This window comes from Tachypleus tridentatus, chromosome 13, assembly GCF_004210375.1.
Source record: "Tachypleus tridentatus isolate NWPU-2018 chromosome 13, ASM421037v1, whole genome shotgun sequence".
NCBI classification, from domain to species: Eukaryota; Metazoa; Arthropoda; class Merostomata; order Xiphosura; family Limulidae; genus Tachypleus; species Tachypleus tridentatus.
This window is the reverse complement of record NC_134837.1, coordinates 226,249,721-226,276,375: the sequence shown is the minus strand read 5'-3', so window position 1 is coordinate 226,276,375 and position 26,655 is coordinate 226,249,721. Positions and strand designations below refer to the sequence as shown.

At 34.9% G+C, this 26,655-nt stretch overlaps 1 protein-coding gene across 4 annotated transcripts in view; it reads left to right on the top strand.

Moving 5' to 3' along the window:
* LOC143236740 (CKLF-like MARVEL transmembrane domain-containing protein 8) overlaps positions 1 to 26,375 on the top strand; it is a 33,625-nt gene extending 7,250 nt beyond the window's left edge. Inside the window, exons 4-6 of one of the 4 annotated variants that reach the window (XR_013019733.1) lie at positions 3,886 to 4,051; positions 20,385 to 20,527; positions 20,729 to 26,375. Coding sequence is in view for 3 of the 4 variants with exons in the window: in XM_076475211.1 (XP_076331326.1) it covers positions 3,886 to 4,041 (156 nt within the window). In the remaining variant the exon portion in view is untranslated. Of the gene's footprint in view, positions 1 to 3,885; positions 4,052 to 5,537; positions 5,900 to 20,219; positions 20,241 to 20,384; positions 20,528 to 20,728 lie in introns of those variants that run through there. The other 3 variants (XM_076475211.1, XM_076475213.1, XM_076475212.1) reach the window with 3 other exon arrangements.
* The last annotated feature ends 280 nt before the right edge of the window (positions 26,376 to 26,655 follow it).

Sequence of the window (26,655 nt, the reverse complement as noted above, 5' to 3'; positions counted from 1 at the left end):
CTTCCTTCATTCTACCTGGTTTCTTGTTCATTCCCCTTGTGGATTCCTGAACGTGGTGAGGGATCCTCCCAGGGAAGGTTCTGTTCTTTCAGTTTACCTTTTATGGGATCTAAATATCCACCCACATGGTTGTCATGTGTGGCAATCCTTGAAGGGGAGGAGAGGATCCTGATGGTTTACGGGTCCAACCCTAACACACCACTTTGGTCTTGAATTCCTGTAGATGAACAGCCTTGGGGTGGGCCCCTTTGTGTCAATTGGCTGGTTCACTCGGACTAGGGTCAACCAAGTACCAGTGTTGGATGTTCTCAACAGGTGTTGTGGATAACTATCTGATACTGGTGTTGGGTGTAGTGCTCATGAAACCCTGGCATTGTTGCAGTGTCCTTGGTTGACATTGTAGTGTTTCTCCTCGTAGAGCTTTATGGGGCACCGAAATTTCCCTTTCTCTATTGTAAATACTCCAATAATAAAACCTCAATAAAATAGTGAAAAAACATTCTGTAGGTAAACAACTACATCTTGAAGATTCTGAGCAGCAATCCTCATAACCTTTTGTACCTCATTTTCTTATATTGCATTCACTTTCAGACAAACTTTAGGGCAAATGTCTCCCTTTTTCATTCAGAAGGGACTAGAGGGACTTCCTGGCTCTCCAAAGTCAGTAGAGAAGCTTTGATCTGGTGACATGTTGGTGAAAACATCCACATCTCAACACAGTGAACTCCTCTTGCATTCAAAGGCAATCGGGGATACATCTATTGAGGTTACACCTCATGGTACTTTGAATTTGTCGTCAGGAGGAGTTATTGTTGAGAGGGATTTGAGAACACCCTGAGTCAGAGATTCTCACTGGTTTCTCCACCCAAGGAGTTTCTGCAGTGAGGTGTATATCCACTTGCAAAGATGGAATTATGATGCCAACCAATGTCCTCATTCTCACATTTACGTCATCACATCCACCTCCCACCATCAAGGCAGGTTATCTTAATTGCAGAGTACAGCCATACATTCCAAACCTTATTTGATGTTTCCAGTGTCAGCAGTTCGGTCACTCAAAAACATCATGTTGTGGTTCCTTGATGTGTGCTTGTTGAAGTGGCAAGGACCATGATGCCTACGAGTGGGAAATGGACCTTCATTGCATCAGTTGCAATAGCTCTCACCCATCCTACTCTTGTTCTTACCCTAAATGTTTGGAAGAAAAAGAGGTGCAGCGTTTGAAAATGATTCATAACATTACTTATCCTGAGGCTTGAAAATTGCTGTCCATCACCTCATCTTGGATGTATGCTGCTGCACTTCATTCCACAACTACAGTGGGAGTGCAGACAGATCTCTTTGTGCCTCCAAAAGAATTGTTTTCCAAACAAATGAAAAGTCTTTTGACCTACATGGTTAAAAAAGTTGATGAATCAACTTCAATACCTATCTCTGTCCCTTACTACATTCCAACAAACCCCAAGATCCACATCCTTTGGCTCCAGGCATTTCCTCGGATACATCTTTTTCTCCCACCCCAAGATGCAAAACAATCATTTGTTCATGTTCTCAGACTCTAGAATCCCCTTCCAACAGCAAAGACCTGCCCAATCAACCCAGGGCAGGATCCATGGAGGTCAATGCCACCTGACCCACGTGCCCTGATGGAAGCTGGATCAGACAAACTGGCCCTCTTTCACTGCTCTTGCAGTATCTGATTATACCATTGTCTGTAAGCCATCAGTAGATGACTGTGTGACAGTAGCAGCTGACTGAACTATATAAGCAGTTGCTCAATGTATTCCTAAAACCTCAACACATTTTCCACTACATCCTCATCCATGGAAGACTCAAAAACAGGCCTGGGATACTTTCCGTAGATATTTCCCACTCTGGAACCACATTGCTTTCCAGTGGGCCCGTGCACATGCTTGGTGAGTAAGATGTGAAAGCCAGAAGGAATCTTGGATTAAGTTCACAACTGGCATATCTTCTAACACCAGTTCCAAAGTCATATGACACAAGATTTGAAAGGTCACTGGGCAATATAATTCTGTACCTCTCTTGATCTTGCTCTTTGATGGCCAGGCAGTAGCTAATACCAGGAGCATCGTCGATACTCTGGGTGAAAGCTTTGTGATGGACGAGTGCATGGAGGGGTGGCACTGTTGGTTGATCAGCGTGTGCCCACCCTGTCTTTGCCACTTGACACACCCTTGGAGGCTGTAGCCATCCATGTTTCTTTGTGTTTTACCATCACTGTTTGTTTTCTCTATCTCTCGCCTGGAGAGATCTATGATCAATGAGACCTTGATGCTCTCATTGAACATTTGCAGTCTCCCTTTTTAATCATGGGGACTTGAATGCATATCATCTCCTCTAGGGAAGTGCTGATATTGATGGAATGGGTTACTCTGTAGACCATATGCTCTCTCTAATCATAACCTTTCTCTTTTCAATAGTGGTTCTAATATTATTTTCATGCACCTTGCCTGTCCTTTACTGCTATTGATTTGTCAATTTGTTCCCATTAACTATTCTTCCACTTTCATGGAGGGTTGACAATAATCCACGAGACAGTGATCATTTTTCTATAATTTTGAGAGAGACTGGCCATGGTTGATGCCACCTGGCCTACGTGCCCCAGTTGAAGCTGTATCAAGCAAACTGGCTCTCTTTCGCTGCTCTTGCAGAACTTGATCCTGCCATGGTCTGTAAGGCATCAATAGATGATTGTGTGGCAGCAGTAACTGACTATTACACAGACAGCTGCTTAATGTATTCTTAAAACTTCAACACGTTTTTCACGTTATTCTTGTCTGTGGTGGAATCCTGCCTGCCACCTGGCACGGAAGGCTCAAAAACGGTTCAGGGATACTTTTCGTAGGTATCCCACACTCTCACACCATATCGCTTTCCAGCATGCCCATGCACATGTTCGGTAGGTGAGATGTCAAAGCCAGAAGGAATCTTGAATTAAATTCACAACCAGCATATCTCTTACCACTAGTTCCAAAGTCATATGTGAAAAAATCTTTCAACTGAAAGGGTTCATAAGTAAATTATATGCATGTTCTTATATTTGTCTGTTGCTTATTCCTGTTGATAACTAGGAATTTAATGTGTCAAATAATTAAAATGAGCAATAATCATAAAATTGAAGAAATAAATCCATAAATGTAGCTGTAACAAACATTTTTGTTTAACACTCCTACAAAAAGTGGGGCCTAATAGGCCCCAGAGCAACTTGAAAGGTTATTAATATTAGGTTAATAATTTTGTATTTAAATGAAATTGCCATTTAAATCCATTAATGAATGGATTAACGAGATTCCCACTGTCCCTATCTACTATCTAGCGAAACCACAGCCAGGGGAACGGGCTTGGAGAAATCAGGACTAGAAACGTCTTTTCGTAGGAGTGTTAATGAAAAAAGTCAATGCAGCTAATCTATGGTCTTACATAAGGTTTCTGCTTAAAGCATTGGTTTTTGGGCTCTGAGATCTTTAAGTTAAATAAATGTATTAATTCAGTTATACTCAGGTTTAATATTTAAGTGTTCACATTTCAAACCTCGTGAGTAATGTATAGAAAATTCATATTCTAAGCAAAGCCAGTTTAAACTGTTTTGGTCCCTGTTTCAACAAGTGAGTCGCCACAAAATCATACTTTTGAATCATTTAATTAGAACAAGTTAAATGTATTTTATCTGTTTTTGAAGGTATTTAATCAGTAAAATTCACAATGGTGGTACTATCAGATATGGCTTACTGCAGTTTAACTTCAGAGTCTTCTGAAAGAAAGTTGTGCTATAGTATGTAATGGTTTCTTACAATGTTAACACCCTACAATCAGAACATATTGTTGCTGTATCATAAAGCACAAGTGTTTTGAATATTACAGTTCTTTGGATTTCTGACAATGTTTCTTTATGGAGCTGACACATATTACAAATACAAGGCCTGGAAGAGGGGAGATCCTGCCCAAGGAGAGAAAAGTATACCTGCTACCACACCACAGCCAACTTCTCCAACAAGTCCTTCTTACCCTGCTTATTGATCGAAGTCAAGTAAGTTTCTCAACAAGTAAACTATACTAGTTCCGCTTCCTTTTTTTGAATCCTTTTGGTGCAAACAGGTTAAATAGCACATCATGACCTTTTAGAAAGTTATTTTAAAAAAATTAAATAATTTTACTAGTACTTATCTCAATAAAATAAGTATCAAAATGCAGTTTATAATTCAAATTTTAATATTTATGTTTTAATTTCTTGATTTGAAAATAAATGTAGATTTTTGTTTTTCACATAGCACTTCCTATTTTCGTATTGCTAAGTTTGTATTTTATTATGCTTACCATACAACACATACAGTGGTTAATTCATTACAGACTTAAATTTGAGATACATACAAGATAGAATATAAAATAAGTGCTTTCCGTATATTTGACTTGCTGAGATGTCAGTATATTCAGGAAGTCTAGTGGAGAGGTTTCTCCCATTACTCCATTCTTTTGAAACATAGCATTTAGACTCATCTAATTATATTGACCAAGTGTTCACTATCAAGAAAAAGATAAGTTCCCTGAGTAAGTAAGTAAGTCTGACAGTTGTTTGTAAATAGCTTGAAGGAGAAGGTTATAATTTTGATGAAACTGTGTAATGATTAAGTTGTTTGCTCTGAAAGAAAATGGGATATTTTTTTAAAGTCATAAAAGTTACAGGGATTTTGTATGTACTAATGTAGTAAGTTGATAATTATTTTGTTTTGTAAAATGTATATTTCAAGTGTATAAAGTTTAATATCTTAACTTATACTCGGAAAAATATGTGAGGCTTAACACACATTATGCATGAACACAAATGCTCATAACAGTGTAAGTGCCCAAACTCTTTGTTTTGTAAAATTTTTGTGTATTCTACTATGTTTTAATAAAAATAACTAACATTTGAACAAATAGTATTTATTGGTTGATTAATAAGTTTGTTGAACGTAAAATAAGATTTTATAACTATGTGCATAAATAACATATTTGTATTTAATATGTCACTGAATTCTAAACGTCCCGGAAGGATGATCAGTACTTAAGCATTTGCAATGTTTCAAACCATATAATAAATATTTTTACAGATTCAAAGTGCAGTCTAATGGCTTTAAGAATGCTTGTTGTAAACATTGAAGGATACATAAACTGATGAATTCCACATCATGTTCTTGTAGTGTGGGTCACTTTGTCATATTTCTTCACATATGCTTTGCTGCTCTTGAGAGTATTGTGTTACAGTATTATGTAGAGAGTCTAATGACACAAGCAGTGATTTGTTGTTAGAGTTGCAGCAGATTTCTGTTTCAGTCATTAACAGTTAAAATCAACACAGAAAATAAATGTGAAAGATTTAGCAGTTAAAATTGTTTTCTTCATAGTGAGGGTCATGTAATAAATCTGTCTTGTACTGTACAAGTAGAATATCATAATTTGAATTATAAGTATAACTTATATTGTGGTAACTTTAAAATGTTATAAAACAAAAGAATCTTTGTTTTCTGTGTGATTAGTCTCTTCAGCCATCCAAGAAGTATACTGTTGCTGGTTGCAGGGCAGATGGGGTTTTATGTTGTATCTATAAAAATGCTGAATACAAGTCTGAAGGGGTTTTGATTTCATTGCCTATGTTGCTAGTTAGTTATCTGTCTTGTACTGTGTTCAGTCTTGGTCTTCATATGTTATGAAGGATGCTGGATTGTTGGAAAAGTTTCAGAAGTGCACAAGAAAGGTACACAGAGTTAAGAAAATTTCTCATATTAAGAGAGGTTATAATATCTGAAATTGATTCCTCTTGAAAAAAGAAGAGTTAGAGGAAATCTGATTGAGATCTTTAAAATTTAGAGAATTATCAGTGGTGATACATTACTGGTGAATAGTGGATACAACTACAATTTTGGTAAGGTAAGAATCATCTTCATCTAAAGCAGCTTTATTTTCCTGAATGAATTACATTTTGAATGGTTTTCTTTCAGATGAAATGAATGTGGTAAACTTAAGGAAAAGCATGATAAATATTTAAATGATAACACCTGACTAATTATTTTATTTTATTTAAAAGTTTTTGTTGGAGTCCTAAGTAGACAAACAAGTGTCTTGACCTTAAATTCTATGTTATTTTATTGATTGATATTATAAATTATTAGCATTTTTTTTCTTTCTAGATAATTGTATGGTACAGAGTGAAGTATACTTTTAACAAACCTGCCTTATTTTATTTAGTAACTTGTTAAAGATGGGTTCCTCATTAAATAAGTTCTCTTTATTTTGACTGTTTTATATATTTTTTCTGACTAGTAAGACATTCACATAACTGATATAGATGTTCCACTTCACTAAAGATGACAGAAGTAGTTTATATATCTAAAGCTGTTCAAGCACTCCCTCAATTCAACCATTGTTTGTTAGGGTAGCACAGAAACACATTAGCTAACCATGGAGCCAATATGGAGACAATATGTTATTTCAAAATATATTTCTTGTTGTGTGGAAAACCTTAGTCATGGATTTATGAGCACTACAGGTTTTTGAGTCATTTATTTCACATCTTCACTGCCCCATCCACCCAACCTGTAGGTTTCCAACTTCTGCAGATCCTTAGATTTTGAAACTTTGTTTAAGGGCTGTTTTCAGAGTTTTGCTAGTCTAGAGAACTGGAGAGAATTATACCAGTTTTTTTCAAGGTTTTATTCCCATCTGTTTGTTGCTCCCAAGAAGAAATGAAATTTGGCTCAATTTCTCAGTCTTTCTTGTTATATGAATTCCTAGGTCCTCCAAGGCTCAGAAGTGAGTCATTCCTTTTTCTGCATTGGCATTTTTTAATGTTACTGACTCCTATCTGCACATTTCCACAGTGGTGTGGTGTTTTGCCATCATCTGTGTTTTATCTACAAGGGTCAGATGTAGCAGTTCATTGTCCCGCCCTTTTGATTAGCTTTAGCATCACATGTGTTCTGCTAAGTCATATGAGTTTTCTCTAGTCACCTCCTTTAAGTCAGTGCACACACACCATTCTATAAATGACTGGTGACCGTTGGCATTATCTCTTCAGTTGGCAGAACGTCGCACTTAGATTGTACTTTCAGAAACATTCAAGGCAGGCTTCAATATCAAATACATCTGTTCTCACTCAAAGACAATATACCATCAGTCTGGGTATCTTTCTCAACACATATCTTAGTTTGGCTCAACAGACTATCATCTGGTTCCAAATCCAACTTTTACTCATCTCTCCTTCTCCCAGTTGAGTGGGTGATTAAAAAGCTTTTTCAGGAATGTGGATGTCATGTGAATCTCTCATTCCTTTGGGATGAACACAAAAGAGGTTCTTTCAGGGATCTTTATATGACCAGTAGATCATGAACAGCAATTCACTGGATTCCCCAGTTACCTTATTCAGGATCATTATCTACTATCTTGAGAGGTGGTTAATTCAAAACAATGCTACAATATGGGTTTCTCTGCTGCTAACTCACACAGAGATCCATATTTTCACAGAGGAGTGGGGTTCTTATCTCAATGTTCAAGAGATACAGGGTTTATTCATTGACTACAAGGCTTCCCTAAATAATGTTTTAGACCTTCTTGCTGTTCAAAGGGAAGTGTCTCATAGTCTGGGCTTCTTAAGAGGAAAATTACAGGCTTCACTTCAATGATTCTTGGTGGTGTCTTACATTTCCCATCAAGGGGCACTCAGTTTTTGAATTGTGATTTTTTTTGTTGGAACCACTTCTATCATTTCATCCTACTAGCTTGCCATGTTCCATGGATGAGCATTTCAGTGACAAATCAGTTGTCTTGACAAAAACAGATTATTCTGATGGCATAGATGCTGCATCATGATTTTTTCTAAATTTTGAAACACTGATGATTGGTATGTTGGCCACTCACTGGAACACCCAACTACTGATAATTTGTTTTGTGGTACCTCATCCTCAGGCTTTGACAGTAAATGCATTCCATTACAATAGGACAGGATTATATCTCTATTTTCCCACTGATTTGGATGTTACCTTATCTACTATTTGTTCCAATTCATTTTTAGGTCCTGTTGATAGCACTGGATTGACAGTTATACTATGGTTCCAACTTCTGCAGTACCTTTAGAAGTGCTCACCTCTCACGCTTTCTCTTTGGCCATTTTTGTTGCAGCAGTCATGATCTCACATTATACATCCAGCCATCCTAAACCTCAGGCTTCAGGCATGGAGGTTGTGCAGTCCTTCACACAGCATCAGGATTTGAGTTCTAAGGTTGCCATGTATCTGCCTCAGTCTGTACTTAGTTCCATGATGAACATTTGTCAGTGGAAATGGCACACACATCAGCAATGGTATATTGAGAGGAGGTTGAACCCACTTTGATCAGAAGTGCCAAGCATAAATCATGCTTTGATCTGGTACTTGACAAGGGTTTTACATTTTCCATCGTTATCCTGCATAAGGCAACCTTATTAATCCCCTTTTGGTACATGAGACAACAATTATTTTAGTCCCCAGTACTCTTTGGTTTCCTCACATCATTTTGTATCTTTCATCCCAAACAACCATTTCAGCTTCCCCTCAGTGTGAATTCCTGTATGTAGTGAGGGGACCTCCCAGAGAAAGTTCTGTTCTTTCAATTTACCCCCTCTAGGTTCTAAACATTTATCCATGTGTTTGCGGTGCATGGCAACCTGTGAAAGGGAGGAGAGGATTCTGGTAGTTGAGGGGTCCAACTCTTACACACCACTTCAACCTTGAATTCCTGTAGATGGGCAGCTTTTGGGTGGACCCCCCAGGGTCAGTCTGCTGGTCCACTTGGGTTAGGGTCAACCAGTACCAGTGTTGGATGTTCTCTGATGCTGGTGTTTGGGTATAATGCTCATAAACCCTGGCATTGTTGTAGTGTCCTTGTTTGGTGTTGTAGTGCTTCCCCTCATATGGCTCCATGGTGAGTGTTGTCAGTGGGCATTGAAATATTCCTTCTTTATTATGGATCTCCCAAATAAAAATAAAATAGTGAAAAAACAGACATAGGTAAATGACCACATCTCGAAGATTCTGAACAGCAATCTTCAACTTCTTCAACATCTTTTGATGTCACATTCTTTATCAGACAAATCTTTTAGGGCAAATGTCTCCCTTTTTTTATTCAGAAGAGACTAGAGGGGCTTGCTTGCTCTCCAAAGTCAGTCAAAATTCCTCTTGCATTCAAAAGCCATTGGCGATATACCCATTGAGATTACTCCCTGTGGTAATTTGAATTCATTACAAGGAGCTGTTGTTGAGAGAAATTTGAGATTGTTACTGGTTTCTTCACTCAAGGAGTTTCTGCAGTGAGGCATATCTCCATTTACAAAGATGGAATTGTGATGCCAACCATTGTCCTAATTTTGATGTTTACATCACTATGTCTTCTTGCCACCATCAAGGCAGGTTATCTAAATTGCAGAGTATGGTTATGTATTCTGAATCCTCTCAAATGTTTCAAATGTCAGTAGTTTGGTCACTTAAAAACATCATGTTGTGGTTCCTTGATGTGTGTGCTCATTGCAGTGGCAAGAATCATGATGCCTATGTGTGTGAAATGGACCCTCATTGTTTTAATTGTAATGGCTGTCATCCATCTTTCCTTTGTACATGTCCTAAGTGAGTGGAGAAAAAAGAAGTACAACATTTGAAAACGATTCAAAACATTTTTACCCCGAAATGCAAAAGTTACTGTCTTCCACTCCATCTTGGACATATATGGCTACACTCTGTTCTTCTGTTATTGTAGGAGTGCAAATAGATTTCTCCATGCCTCCAACAGAGCCATTTTCAAACCACATGAAAAGTACTTTGCCCTTCGTGGTTAAGAAAGTTGACAAGTCAACATCAACACCCATCTCTGTGCCCACTATTACTTCCCACAGCTCCCCGTATCTGCTTCCATTTGTTCAAGATTCAGGTGTTTCTCAGGTCTATCTTCTTCTCTGGCCCTAAGATATAGAACAATCATCTGTTCATGTACTGAGTTGCAGGAATCTTCTTCCAACAACAGAGACCTGCCCACTCGGCTCAGTGCAGGAGTCATGGAGGTCAATAGACCTATTCATATTGAAGAGAATAAAGAGAAAAGACCTGGTCAAAAATAAAAAGGACTCTCCACCCAATTCTCTTCCATGTAAATAAAAATGGCCATTTTGATACAGTGGAACTGTTGAGGTTTCCAGTCTAATTTTGATGATATCAAGGCACTGATTTATTCCTAGCTGAAAGATTTTTGAAACCTACCTATATCACATTTCACTAGTTTTCATTTTACAGAAATAACAGGTTGTGTGATGGATGAGTGCATGGAGGGGTGGCACTGCTGGTCAATCAGCATGTGCCAGCTCTGTCTGTGTCACTTGACATATCCTTGAGGCTATAACCAATCAATGTTTCTTTAAGCTGTACAATCACTATTTGTTTTCTTTACCTGTTTCATAGAGATACCTATGACCAGTCAGACCTTGATACTCTCATTGAACAGTTGCTGTCTCCCTTTTTAATCTTTGGGAGATGCTGATATTGATGAGAGTAGTTGCTCTGTAGAGTCTATGCTCTCAGATCACAACCTCTCTTTCTTCAATACTGGTTCTTATACTTATTTTCATTCACCTAGTCAGTGTTTTACTGCTATTGATCACTCTGTCTGCTCCCCTTCACTTTTCTTGGCCAACTGGCCCTCTTTCGCTGCTCTCTCAGAACTTGATCCTTCAATTGTCTGTTAGCCATCAATAGATGACTGTACTGTTCAAGCAGCTGCTCAATCTATACCTAAAACTTCAATACATATTCTACAGTATTTGTCTGTGGTGGAATCCTGCCTGCCATATGACATGGGAGACTTAGAAATGGGCCTGGGATACTTATCACAGATATCCCACACTGTTGAACCACATTGCTTTTCAGTGGGCCTGTGCACATGCTTGATAGGCAAGATGTCAAAGCCAGAAGGAATCTTAGATTGAATTCACAACCAGCATCTCTTCTACCACCAGTTCCAAAGTCATATGGGACAAGATTTGGAAGGTCAGTGGGCAGTATACTTCTGTACCCCTTTTAATTTTGCTTTCTGATGCCCAGAGCATTGCCAGTATTCTTGGTGAAAGCTTTTGATGGGTATCTAGCACTTCTGCTTTGTTGCCCACCTTTTTAGCCATCGAAGCTCGGGCAGAGTGATTGCCTCTTTCCTTCAAGACTGATCACCTCTATGACTACAATCAATCCTTTACACTGGTGGAACTCAGACTGGCCCTTCATTTGTCTGGCAGTATATTGCTCAGTCCTGATAATATATGCTACAAGATGCTTTGCTCTCTTCTCTTGCTATTCTTCTAGTTGTTTTTAACCAAATCTGGCAGGAGAATGCTTTTCCTGATGCTTGGTGCCAGGCTATTGTCCTACCTTTTTCTAAGCCAATTCCTTTGATGAGCTGTTTCTGCAGAGATGCTAATCATTACAATTTTGGTGTACACATTACAACTATATTCTCATACAGACAAATATTATGACTTGTTGCAACTTCCAAATTATTATATATTATATAGGCCTATACAATAAAGTGATAAATTGTTCCCCCAGGGCTTGAAAGGGGTGAAAAGAAAATTTCTAGTGAGACACAAATAAATTTTGATAATAAATAAAAGACATAGTCCAAATGGCTACTTGTGATAATTGTGTTTGTGCTTGAAATAATAAAAAATATTTGTATCTTTGACGTCTACCAATAGTTTGAGTGCAGTGCTTCTTCATACTCGCGTAGATGGGTATTTCTTGTTTTCTAAGCAGTATAGAAACATCAATGCGATCGTTCACAAGATGGAAAAAAGAGGCCTCGTTCACCAGATTGTCTTGTTTCTGGTACAAAATATCTGGTCATTGCATCAAAAGTCAGTGACAGTCATGCATTTTGTACAGTTTGTTACATAGATATTTTTGTGGTGCATGGCGGGATAAACGATTGTTCCAGACATACAAAATCAGCATCTCACCAACAAAAGGCTGAGGCAAAGACAAACACTATGCAGATAATGACATTTAGGAGCAAGAATTCAGAATATGAAACCATAAATGCAGAAGTGATGTTCACTCAATTCGTCATTGCTCATAATTTACCCCTAGCTGTAACTGATGATGCAGGACATCTATTAAGAAAAATGTTCCCAGACTCTGATAAGGTGAAAAATATGGCTGTTCTAGAACCAAAACTACAGCCATTGTACAAATGTTGGGTTTTGAAGATGACAAAATGATTTCAAGCATACTTACTAACAGTGTTTACAGTTTAGCCACAGATGGATCCACAGACATGGATGACTCAAAACTGTACCAGTGGTTGTACGGTATCTTGCTTGGAAAAATTGTTTGTTCTCTTTTGACAATAGTGGAATGGAAAGAAGCTTTAACGGGAGAGAATATTTTTAAGCTTTTGGACCATGAACTGATAAAGAAGAAAATTTCATGGAAAAACTGTCTTAGTTTTTCTTCAGACAATGCCTCAGTTATGTCTGGTATAGGTAAAAGTGTGATGAGACACATCTCGAGATGACGGCCTAGCATTTACTTTATGGGCTGTGCCTGTCACCTCATGAATATTGCTGCCCAGAAAGCTTCCAGAGAACTGCCCTGCCCAGTTTCTGATATATTGATGGATATCTACTGTTTTTTCTCTCTACTTGTCACCTGGAGAGACATATGTTCAATCAGACCTTGATGCTCACATTCAACAGTTGCCATCTCCCTTTTTCATCCTGAAAGACATTAATGGACATCATCCCCTCTGGGGAAGTGCTGATATTGATAGGAGGGGTCACAATGTAGAGTGTATGCTCTCTGATCACAACCTTTCTCTCTACAATACTGGTTCTTCTACTTATTTCCATGTGACTAGTAAGTCCTTTGCTTCTATTGATCTCTCAATTTGCTCCCGTTCATTATTTTCCCATTTTTCATGCAAGGTTGACAATATTCCATGAGGCAGTGATCATTTTCCGATAATCTTGAGAGAGACTGGTTGTGGTCGATGCCACCCGACCCATGTGCCCCAGTGGAAGCTGGATCAGGCAAACTGGCCCTCTTTTACTGCTCTCGCAAAACTTGATCCTTCCATTGTCTGTAAGCCATCTATAAACGACTGTGTGGCAGCAGTAACTGATTGTACTATACAAGCAGCTGCTCAATATGTTCCTGAAACCTTAACACGTTTTCCACTATATCCTCACCCATGGTGTAATCCTGCCTGCCACATGGCACAGAAGGCTCAAAAATGCAGATGCTTGGTGGGTAAGACGTCAAAGCCAGAGGGAATCTTGGATTAAGTTCACAACCATCATATCTTCTACCACCAGTTACAAAGAATCGAAAGGTCAGTGGGCAATGTCACTCTGTCCTCCTCTCGATCTTGCTCACTGATGGCCAGGAAGTAGCTGATACCCAGAGCATCGCTGATACTCTATGCTTTTGTCAAGTATCTAGCACCTCTGCTTCTTCTTCCACTTTCTTAGCCATCAAGACTCAGGCAGAGCAATCACCTCTTTCCTTTCAAGCTGATTGTCTCTATGACTATAATCATCGCTTTACACTGGTGGATCTGAAACTGGCCCTTCATCGGTCTGGCAGTACATCGGTTGGACATGATAATATACACTATGAGATGCTGTGCCATCTATCTCCTGCTTCTCTTGCTATTTTTCTGGTTGTTTTTAACTGGATCTGGCAGGAGAATGTTTTTCATGATGCCTGGCACGAGGCTATTGTCCTGCCTTTCTCCAAGCCTGGGATGGATCCCTAGATTCCTTCAAACTATTGTCCAAATGTTTTGATGAGCTGTCTCTGTAAGACCTTAGAGAAGATGGTTAATGCTCATCTTGTTTGGTTCCTCTCACCCACCCAGTGTGGGTTCCGATGACAGTGCTCCACCATGGACCACCTGATTCGAGTTGAAATGTCAATCAGAGAAGCCTTTCTCAAACGACAACATCTTGTATCAATATTCTTTGACATTGAGAAGGCTTATGATACAACATGGAGGTATGGCATTTCACGAGACCTCCATATGTATGGTTTACATGGCCATATGCTCATTTTTATTAAAACTTTTTTAATGGACAGGAGATTCCGAGTTCGTGTGGGTTAGACACTTTCCTGTTCTTTTCTACAGGATCTTGGAGTCCCTCAGGGCTGTGTTTTGAGTGTCACACTCTTCAGTATAAAAATTAATGCCATCACTGAATAACTGCCTCTCACTGTTCCAAACATGCTCTATGTCGACAACTTTCACATCTCATGTCAGTTGTTGAACATGAGGTACATTGAGCAGCAGCTACAGGCTGCCCTCAATTGTTTACTGAAGTGGACCACTGCAAATGGCTTTACCTTCTCTCTCTCTAAAATCGTTTGCATGCGCTTTTGCCACCAACAAGATATTCATCCTGATCCCAAACTATGTATCGGTGAAGTTGTGTTGCCTGTGGTGTTTGAGACTAAGTTCTTTGAGGCTTATCTTTGACCATAAGCTAACCTTTTTTCCACATATCAAGCAGCTACAGGTCAAATGTATAAGAGCACTGAACATCCTCTGTGTCCGCTCTTCCACCACTTGGGGAGTGGATCGATGTTCTGTGCTAAAGATATTTCGTACTCTTATTCAATCAAAACTCAACTATTGATCACTGGTTTATGGCTGTGCCAGACCTTTGGCCTTAAAAATGCTAGAACCTATTCATCATAAAGGACTTCAGCTCTGCACTGGGGCCTTTAGTACTTCCCCAGTTCAGAGCTTATGCACAGTCTCATGAACCTTCTTTGCACCTCTGCCGTGGGCTTTGGCTGTCTAGCTTCCGTAAGGTTCAGAAGGAGGAAGTTGTTCCTACTAGACTACGCATTGGTCACAGTTTTTTTACTTATCATTTTCTTTTATCTGTAACTGTTGCATCAGTGTGTAGTTTGTGTAACACTCAAATCACTGTACGCCACATTTTACTTTCTTGCCATCGTTACGACTCTCAGTGACGGCACTATTTTAAGTATGTTCTGTCTCAGGGTTTGTCTGTAACATTGGACAGTGTTATTGGTGATGGTGACACTGTCCACCTAGATAAAGTTTTTAGTTTTTTAATGGCCATTAATCTTTTTAATCTCATTTAAGTGTTGGATATTTATCCATTACACCTTTTTAATTGTGATTCCATTTTCAGGATCTCAATCTCTCTAGTTCAATTTGAAATTGGAAAATGGCAAGAACATTAAATAACTCGTCACCAGGACTGGAAAGGCCGACTTCAGGTTAATAACGCTGCTGTTTGAACTATCCATTTGAACTACCCGTTAGTCGTCCTGGCGAGTTGTTATTATAATTTTGTTGCATGTCTTTTAAACTTTTATTATTGTACCTTTTGTTAATGGCTGTTATGACACATAACCCGCAACCAGGACTGGAAAGGCCAACTTCAGGTGACTGACGGTGGTTCTTGTACTTACATGTTAGTCTTCCTGGCAGGTTATGATCATTACCATTTTGCTAGAGAAAGTCCTTTACAACTTCTCTTTCTCTGCTTTCTCTCTTAACATTGTAGACTAGGTGTCAACATTGGTTTTATGCTTTTTCTGTTTTTCAATCATGTTTTGTTTTACCTTCATTTCCTTTTATATATTTTACTACAATTCATTTATTTTTGCCTTTTTACCGGATGTTTGGTGCAGATAGCCAAGCTGCTTTGTGCCATAAAATACTACATCAATCAATCACCTCCACCGTTTGCAGCTGTCTTTACTATATGCTTTGAAACTTCGTTCCTTACCTAAGCATCCCCCCTGGGGTTCTGTTTTCCTTCCTCAGTGAGCAGTACTTTTTTAGAAGAGATGACTTGCCTTTGCTCCTTTTGGCCTTTGTATCCAGACACAGTTGGATGAATTGGGTCTGTCCTTGGATAATGTCAGCCCATCCCATCATGGCTTCTTACTGTCCCCAATTGTGACCTGTCTTTAAGTCATCTGAGAAAAGTAGACACTCCTGATTGGAAATACTGTCTGCTATTTGCTTAAAATTTTTCAAACCATCCTTCCATTCCTATTTATACAGATGATTCAAAATCAGGTGACTGTGTGGACTCTGCCATGGTTTGTTGTGGTTTGGTGGTTGTGTGCAGAATCCCCTCTACAGCTTCTGTGTTCACTGCTGAAGTGTATGCCATTTCTCTTGCCCTGGATCACATAGAAGCTAAGCAATACTCAAACTGCACGATTTATACTGACTTGCTTAGTTCTCTACTGGCCCTGGAATCACTTCACGTTGGTTCACACCCTGTTCTTGCCGATATTCAAAATCGACTGGCCCATTTCTCTTTAACATCTACCTCTATCCAGTTTTGCAGGATACTGGGCCACATTAGTATTTGTGAGAATGAGCTCGCCGACACCACAGCTAAGTCTATCTGCTCTGGTATTATCACTGCTGTGCATGTCCCATACATGGACTATGGTCCTGTATTCAAAGCCCGGCTCTGTGCCAACTGGCGGTCGACTTTTAGTGAGCAACGTGAAAACAAGCCTTTCCAAATAAAACCCTATGTTGGTCATTGGCCGTCTTACTTCCATAAGGATTGGAAAAAGGAAGTTGTTCTAACTAGACTATGCATAGGTCACAGTTTTTTAACTCATCATTTTCTTTTATCTGGAACTTGTGCTCCAGCATGTAGTTTGTGTAACACTCAGATCACAGTAAGCTACATTTTACTTTCTTGTTGCCGTTACGACTCAATGACAGCATCATTTTAAATATGTTCTGTCCCCAGGTTTGTCCATAACGTTAGACAGTGTTATTGGTGATGGTGACACTGTCCACCTTAGTAATGTTTTTAGTTTTTTAAAGGCCATTAATCTTTTTGATGCCATTTAAGTTTTTTTTTAATTCATACAGTACACCTTTTTAATGTGGCTCCCTTTTAAAAATCACAGTTCATCTAGTTCAACTTCAAATTAGAAACTGGCCATAACATTAAGTAACTCAAAACAAGGAGTGGAAAGGCCAATTTCAGGTGGCTAATGGTGGTTTTTGTACTTACCTATTTGTCTTTCTGGTGAGTTATGATTATTACATTCAAGCTGCAGGAAGTCCTTAACAACTTGAATTACTGTAGATTTTCTCTTGACGTTGTAGACTAGATGTAAACATTGGTTTTATGCTGTTCATGTGTGTTTTTTTTAAACTTTGTTTTGTTTTACCATAATTGCCTTTTATGAATTTTACTAAATTTACTTTTACCTTTTTACCTGGCATTTGGCGCAGATAGCCTAGGTGCTTTTCGCCATAAAACACTAAATCAACTAACCAACTATTTTTCATCATACAATATCTGCATTTAGGAGCTAGAAGCATATATATATAACAATTGTGGTTACACCTTGTACTATGTAGTACTGTGGTTCAACATTCATTAGCATTAATATCTAGCAGAAATGGACAATTTTGTTGCAACATCAATATAAGGTTTTTACTAAAGCTCTCTCCACTTGAATTATGTCTCTGCATTAGTAAGAATTGAAACTTATGAGGTGGTTTTGGAAAAATTGGCCACAAATGATTGGTAATATTGTGCAAACCCAAACACATTGCAGTCTTTCTGTTTGTTTATAAGTTAAGACCAATCTTGCACTGATGCTGTTTTAGCAACAATGTGACCCAGACACTTTATTTCCACAGACGTGAATACACATTTTGCTGGTTTTAGTTTCAAACCTGTCCCATCCTTCAAGCATTTGTTGACTTCCATTTAAAATTTTATTGAACTATTTTTTAAATTTGTATCAAGATGTTTGGAATCAATTTCTAGATAATAATTCAAACTTTTATATTATATTGGAGTTAATTTCTTAATTTAAAAGTAAATGTTGAAATAAAGCATACAAATATACATTTTAGTGAGTCACATGGTATGTTTAATGCAGCACTGTTTAAAATTAGATGTTTGTGATGTCAAAATACTGAGTCTGTAGTTGCATGTAACTTAGGTACTCAAATCAATGATATTATCAAGCCAGAATATAAAATGCAAATATCATATCTTTTTATTTTGCTGAGGTATGGTTTATGTACTGAATCAAACACTGTGGCCCTATTTTCCTCTTTCTGTTTTTGGCAATGGTCCCATATATACATTTACTTCTATATATAATGTGGATAACCAACCAACAGCTTAAGATGTCCTAAGAGTGGTTTACTAAGTCATTTTTATCTTATAAAAGGCTTCTGCTTTCTTTTGACCCAAGATTTGAATGAGATATGTTGTTTTTTTAGTCAGCTCAGTATTTCCTATTTTTTAAAATCTAAAGATATCTTAATTACTAGGCCTAATAAATTATAGTGTAACTCTATGATATCAATATAATTATTTATGCTTTTTGGATTATTCAACTATATATGTATGAAACCTAAAAGAAAAAAAAAATGATATTCTCAGCATGCAAAATTTTACAATGCTTAGTAACCTACATCCATGAGCAACCAAGTACAAAGGTTGAAGTACAAAGTACAAAGCAAGAAGACATAATTGTTTGCTTTACTTCTTGATTTATTGTTCTATATTGTAAGAAAAATAAGTTTAATAATTTACTTCTAACTAGTAATAATCTATATACATATATATAATGTATAATAATTGAAACATGACTGTATATTACAAAATACTAGTCCACTAAAACACAGGGAAGACTAAAGGTCACTTTTATATTACTTGATATGTAACATGAGTGCATGTGCACCATGTCAGTGCAAGTTATGTAATGTTAGCTAAACATGACTGGAAGGTCAGTATAATAAAATGTAATAAATACATATATGTAACTATATAGCATTTTGAGATTTAGGCTTAGACTAAACCATTGTATTTTTTGTTATAATATGTAGTCATTCTAGCATGAATAAAGCATAATTTATAAGAATATTTCCTAATTTTTTTATGATGTTTACGAAGTTAGTCATGTGACAGACCCCACATAGTTGGAGTGCTGATAGTCCTCATGTAGCTTTGGGAGAAATTCAAAACTGCATAGTTGGAGTATAAAAAATAATGTAAAATATAGTCTTGCTGAAAACAAATATTTGAAATGTGATTAGAAGGTTTTAGAGATTATGCAATTAATATTTAAGAGTTTTGAGATGAATTGTTTTTTTAATAATAACATGAAATCACTTTGCACTTAGACTAGTGACAAAACAGACTTGATACTTTTACAAAGAAATATTTCATTGAAAACTCTGATTTTTTGTCTTCAAAATACTTGTAGTCTTTACTAAAAGCCTACCAAATAATCAGAAGATACATGCACTGTGTCAAAAGTTATATTGCAAATACTTAATTTGTGCAAGTGTGTGTATGAACTCATATCATACCAAGCTCCTCAGATCCTTTAACAATCTTAAACACCTCAATCAAATTCTTTTAAACTTTATTCAAGAAAAAACAATTTCAGGGATCTTAACCTCTCCTCATATGACAACCCCTCCATCCTAGTCACCGTACTAGTAGCTGTCCAATAAACATTTTCCAAGAATTCATTGTCCTCACTAAGGTAAGGAGACCAAGACTGAACACAATATTCCAAATATTCATGCATTATCTAGATTTTTTGTAACTAAAACCCATCTAACAGTTATTTGCCCAATTCACTAAATAATCTAGATCTTTATGTAAAGTAGCATCAGCATACTCACAACCAGCAACACCTGGCCTAAATATAATGTGTAAATTTAACTAACTATTATTGATCATTCTTTCATCTATTTTTGATGTAAATCAAAAAGAGCAAAAGCCCTAACATTGAGCTCTGAGGTAACACACTTGTGACATTAATCCAGTTTGACCAAAATCCATTTCTTACATCCAGTCACTCTTTTATTTCAATTAGCTAACTTATCTTCTTATACCTACCAATATAATTCTTTTTATAGGCCTTTTATGTGGCATTTTGTTAACTGCTTTTTGAAAATATAGATGCACCAAATCTACTCTTACCCTCATCTACATAAGTAGTAACTTTTGAACTAAAGATCTCTTGAAAGTGTTGTAAAAAAGGACAAAGCTGAAATACTATTTTTACATGTCTCTTTATTTGGACTTAAAGTGAACAAATTAAAGGGGATATAAAAAAACATATCTGGACTTACATGACTATTTTCTGAAATTTCAGACCCATATGTTTTTGAGGCTTTGTAGGCTTTCAGTATTTATGCCTCACTTAAAAGGTAAAATAAACTGGTTTATATTTTTATTCATATTTCATGTTTTGGTGTAATTTTTTTGCTTTACAGTACATCTGAAAACTTCTTAGATTTGTCATTCTTATTTTCATCAGATACTGACTGGTATCCAGTGCTTATTTTAAGCCAAGCACTGTCACTATCTTATGAATACAAGGTGACCTGCTTTATGACACTTGTACTTCTAGGGCAGAATAAATGTGCTCAAAGTATTTTATTATAACATGGAGCATTCAAGGTAATACTTTGTGTGTATTATACCATTCTCATAAAAAGCAGTAGCATGTACAACTAAATGTGTAATTTCCTATTTTTATATCATTTACAACTCTAACAATGATTTCTTTTATGTTTATTAAACAAATGTTTAACTTTGGTTCTTCAGAGAAATAAATATGTAAGGAAAATTAAAGAACTTCTGTTTTTTTGTTTTTATTAGGCCTAAAGATGGACACAGGACGTGTAAAATCAACAATAATTTCTCTAGAATGTGGGTGTTTTTCTGGTCATTGTACACATACATTTGTCTTCTTTAGATATCAGATGCATGTTAGTGTGGTACCATAATTTTATTGTGGTATTTAGTTTGTGTAATGATAAATTGTTTAAATAATATCATAATATTGTCCGTGTAAGATGTGTATTTAAAACTTCTCATTGTTACCTGTGTAGAATTTGTAATGACTTCTTCTGTCAGTATTAGCTTAGCAGTGTGGTGTTTTTTTTTCATGAACTTAACTCCTGCGTATTATATTTAAAGTCAAGATAGCTATGTTTCTGTTTGTTAAATATTGTATATTTGACAACAGACTAATTCCAGCTACTTTTAGACTGATGGTTTGTTTTCTTGAATCTTTATTAGCATTTTAGTCATGTAAGTAAACTAAAAGTGATTTTTTTTATTATATGTAAATTACCCAAGCAATTAATCCTAGAATTTTCTTTCACTAGGATAGTCAGTATTAAATATCAGGAGTATTTATCAAGATACAGCCTTTTTGTCATGCAGAAGTAGCACGTATACTCTGTAACAGAATTATAATTTAAATTTACATGGAGAAAGTTTTCAATTATGTGTTAAAATTCAGTCTGACATTAGTTAAATTAGAATATTTTATTGTACCTCAGATTTTGAATTTGCATCTGATTTTTTTCTGTTAACAAGTTATTATTACCATAAACATTTTTGTTCTTTTTGTATATTACACAGTATTAATTAGCAAAAACCATATACTAAGTGAAGAAGCAAATCTACTTTACTAAAAAGAGGTTTAAATATATACTTGGTAAATAAGCATTTTCTACGAGATTCAATGTAATGTAAACACTGAAACTTGTACGTGGTAGCCAAAAATATTGCAAGGAGTACAACATATTTACTTTCAAGCATATTTCAATAGATAAAATATTTTTCTCGAGGCAAATTTCTAACATTAAACATGCATTTGCCAGCTGGCATTCATAGAGGTTTTTGCATATAACTGGTAACAAGATACTAAAGTATTTCACAAGCTACAATATCAACAAGTTTTGGTAGTACATTAAATAATTAAATCTTTTGAGTACTCTTAAAAATATATTCCAGTTTGTACTGTGTAAGTGGTTTTAAACGATGTACAAAGTTATATATTTAGAAGAAAAAAAGTTTAAAATAATTAGATATTTCAATTAACTAATTCTGTGGCTTTATATATAAAAGTAATGTTTTATGTTTTGAAGGGAATTTTATTAATAACACTAGAACTTAAGATGTCATTTTTAAACTATTCCTGATTAAAGGAGATCCAAAAATTTGTTTTGGATTGTAGTATATTTCCTATAAAAGTAAATTATATGCATTTATCAAAAGAATGAAACAATCAAAAGAATACATACATTTATACAATGAAAATAATTTTATTTGAGACTTATCCATAATCTAAACTACACTATGCATATTTCAACACTTTACCTTCACGATTATCCATAAGAGTATTACACTGTTTAAAACTTTCTATTCAGTTATGTGACATTTTGCTCTTCATGTTTTTTTACACAGTATCTTGTCATCTACATATATTTGCTCTTTTAATTATTCATCCCTATTTAACACACAATTATTTTTTTTAATTTAGTTATCTCAGGTCATACATGAATGTTTCTTGTATTGTAATTTTGGAGTTGAACTAAAAATATAATATTTTTCCAGTGGATTTATTGTAGTGTTATACTAACATGCTAACATGTCTGTCTAATGGTGGAATATCTTTTATTTTTAATATATTACTTATGCTCATTCAGTCTGTGTTTTGTGTTCCTTTTAGTCTGACCTATGTATGTGCTTTCACATTCACAAATTTTTTGTAGATATGTTTTTCCCATTATATTCACTTTATCCTTAGCTTTATTTGATAATTGTGTAACTTTTTTATGGATTTATATATAGAGTAAAAATTTGTTATTTTTAAATATTAAAAATTGTACAAGGTAAAGATGTATACAATAAAAGTAAACCTTTAGTTTTTCTAATATTTTGATCAAATTACTTTTATCACAAATTGTGTCTCATAAATTACTTAAATATTCTGTTAATGATATCAACCTTTACATGTTTCAACAACAGTATTTTATTATCTAACTCTTGATTAGAACACAGTTTTATTTAGTTTTGTATACGTAAAAATAGGATTATGATATTTTCTGTTTTTTTTTTATACAATGGTTGTTTGGTGTATCAGCATTATCACATAGAAAGGTATACAACAAGAAGAAGTCTCTTAACTTTTTCCTACTCTGTTAATTAATACATTTAGGAAAAGGTAAACTATCATTTTTTCTTCTCCATAAGTGAATTTGATAGATGTCTCTTAGCTGTTTAGGTAATTATATTATCATACCACAAAAGTCATCATGGTATCCAAATTTCTTGTGTAAAATTAGACTCAGTTAAAGCTTTACTTTCAAATTCATTCATACATAAATCCTTCAATAATGGTGACAGTAGAGATCTCATAACTAGCCATTTCTCCTGTCTATGATAGTTATTATTTACTGGAAAAAAGGGATTTTCTCACACAACTTTTTATTAGGTTGATAATGTCTATTACTTTTAAACAATAAGTGAACTACAGTTGGGGATTCAGTGTATAAAGAAACTACATTAAATGAAAGAAGTAAATCATTTTTATTAACATTATTTGTTTAATTTTTCTTCCAAATTCTGTGAAATTGTTGATGTATATATATGTATTGTTCTTTTAAAGATGCATATTTTTTATAGATAAATTTAGTTACTGTGTATATTGATGTATCTAAATTAAATAATGTTGATCTTTAAACATCATTGATTTTGTTAACCTTGCAGCTGTAGATATATCTTGTGGTTATTAACTCTTTCTTTTATTCTGGTGTTAAAGCTACACAGTTGTTAATTTTAACTTTTATCAACTCTTGAAACTTATTGGTAGAATTATTGTTAATTTCTTCATAAGGATTTTCTTGTAATTCTTAATTTTTTTTTTTCCTAAAGGCTTTTATTTATCACCACAGTTTGTACACATGATTTTCTCTGCAAATCACAGTTTTAAAATTCTATAAAGAATTTCATTCTTTCCTTTACAGTTGTTTTAATTTAGGAACAAATGTTTTAAATAAATTATAACATTCTGACTAAAAAAATTTTGCTTACCTGTGTCTTTCACGTTGTACAAATTTATTTCAATTCCTGTTAGAATATTTTTTTCTGATAGCTTATGGGACCACAAAAATTCTAACCCTTTATTGGTGTTTTTGTTTGTTCAACATTTAATATAACATTTATTTGGAATTTTAGAATTTTTTAAATGTTTCTGAGGAGGCATTATAAGCCAGATGTGTTTTAAAATTTTTTATTGTTTGAACTAACTATGAGTAACGTGTGGCGTTACTCTATGTGTATCTTTGAAATTAATTTCCATATACAGTGTTTTTGATTGATCATACTTAAACTAAGTGTTTATACTTTATTATCGAATAACACATTAAATGGAAACTTGTTGGTAGTTTCTTCTTAGCATTTAGTGTGCATGTATTAAAATTTCAAAAACGTACTAAACTAAATCTGTATACGTATATATGAATAGAGAGATTTTTATAATTTTGTTATATACATGTTGTATTTTAGTGGAATTACATCATGTTTTTAAATGTTATTTGGTTGATTGAAATATAAAGCAGTTTTTTTAATACTTAAATAATGTGATGAAGATGTTAATACTTCCTGTTAAAGTTTGATGATCTGAGAAAACATTATTAAATATTAGTTGTTTACCTAATATGTAACAGAAATTGATAGAATCTCATACTTACATTAGTATAAGTGTTTTTATTATACAACTTATTGTAATAATGACTGATGTTAATGCAGCCCCTTTCCTAACAATACAACTATATTTATTAAAATTCCTTTTTGTTTTATGTAGTCAGTGTGCCTAAACTGTTAATCCAAGAATTTGTGGTTTTGTTGTGTGCCATAAAAATTAGTTTCATACATTGAGACCTTAGATGTTCTATAAGAATATTTGTCAGTTAAGAGTAGACAAGAGTTAGTAGTGGTTACTGTTGACTTGATGTATTTCCTCTAATCAATTAGGTAATCTGACATTAATACATGTTATATTTCTTTATGCTGTAAACATAATGCATAATGACTAGAAGACCAGTCTTATATGTCTATCAGTAAATTTTTTCTATTAAATTATTACTTATACGTTGTTTATGTTATGTTAATATCCTTTTCCTTCTGACTTTAAGTTTATGAAATATGTGGGATAAATAAATCTATTTGCAATTATGTTTGTAAAGAATTTAGTGACTCAAGATTAAATATAGCTACATTGTGTTTTGGTGTAATGACTTATCTATAGGCCAGTGATTCATCTGTATTCAGTGAAAGTGAAAATTTTAGAAAACTTGGTGTTAAGTCTTTAGCAAATTTTCCATTGTAATCTTAATATTAGTGTGGAAAAAATATGTAACCATAGGATATTTTATTCACATGTTTAAGGAGAATTGTAATAAAATTCATTATCAACACATTTCATGTAGAAAATGAGTATGTTACTACTATGAGAATGTAAGAAGCAAGTTAAAAAACAAAAAAAGAACAGGTAACTCTCACTGTAATTGATTATAAGAGCTGTCAAGAAGCAGATTCCCAAAGAGCTGTGAAGATAAATTGAACCCAGCCTGCAATAAAGAAAAAATGCAAAAATTTTGACACAGTTATTTTTCACAATCTTATTTTAAGACACACTAATTAGGTGGCCCCTGGCTTCTGGGGTAGATGACAAAAACAGGAGGAATCCTGCACCATGGCCTCTGAGTTGACAGTGGCATTTAATTTTTACATATTGTGGCAAATTCAGACAAAAACATTACAGTATACTAAAATCTAATGGTGCAGATATCATAGACTAAATATTTACATGGAGAAAAAAAAACCATTCTCATAGAAATATCTACAAGTATCTGTGTCAACCCCTTCAGATTGGCTATTTCCTTTCCAAAGGGGAGATAGAACCAAAATAACATAAGTTTCTAGTCATTGCCATGTGCTTTAGTATGTGTTTACAGTCTTTTGACATTTGATATTTACAGTTGTTATATTCTGTCATTATTTCTTATAGTTCCTTCAAATAAGCTGTAAGACTAAAGGTACATATTTTATTATTTCACTTACAAAGCATGTTTACTATTTTAAATTAAACCTGTAGATAGTGAGTTTTAAAACATTATTATAGGTGATTTTTCTTTTTTTTTTTATTGATAAAGTCACTGATCTGTCATTCAAAATAATTCTTACATAAGTTTTCCTTCATGTTAAATTATTTGTCAAAAAATTCATAACTTCTTGAGATTTTATATGCAAGACTACAAAGTAGAAATACAAGCCAGTAAATGTTTTCTTGTCATAAACTTTGTACTCTATGTTAACACCAGTATGGAACAACATGTTTAAAATACAGAAGGTTTGTAACTTGATGTTAGTCATAGTCAATTAAATGCTGTTGTATTTGTTATTTAGGTACTTCATGAATTAATAAACATGATCAACATCTGTTGGAAACTTGTCTTTTGTATTTCATATTTTAAAGTATGTATATGGTTATGTTGGGCTATAGATTCTTCTACAGTAGGTATCTGTGACTTGTTGATAAATTCAGTTATAAATGAAAAGCGTGCACTCCACTTGTTTTAAAATATGTTCAAAACAAACTAAATATGTGTACAAAAATTATTCACGTTATTCATGTCATAGTTGTATCTTAAATAACATACAGTTCTCTTCTTGTCAAAAGTCCATGTAGGCCAATTCAGATGATAAGCAAACTATTTTTCTCTTTAACA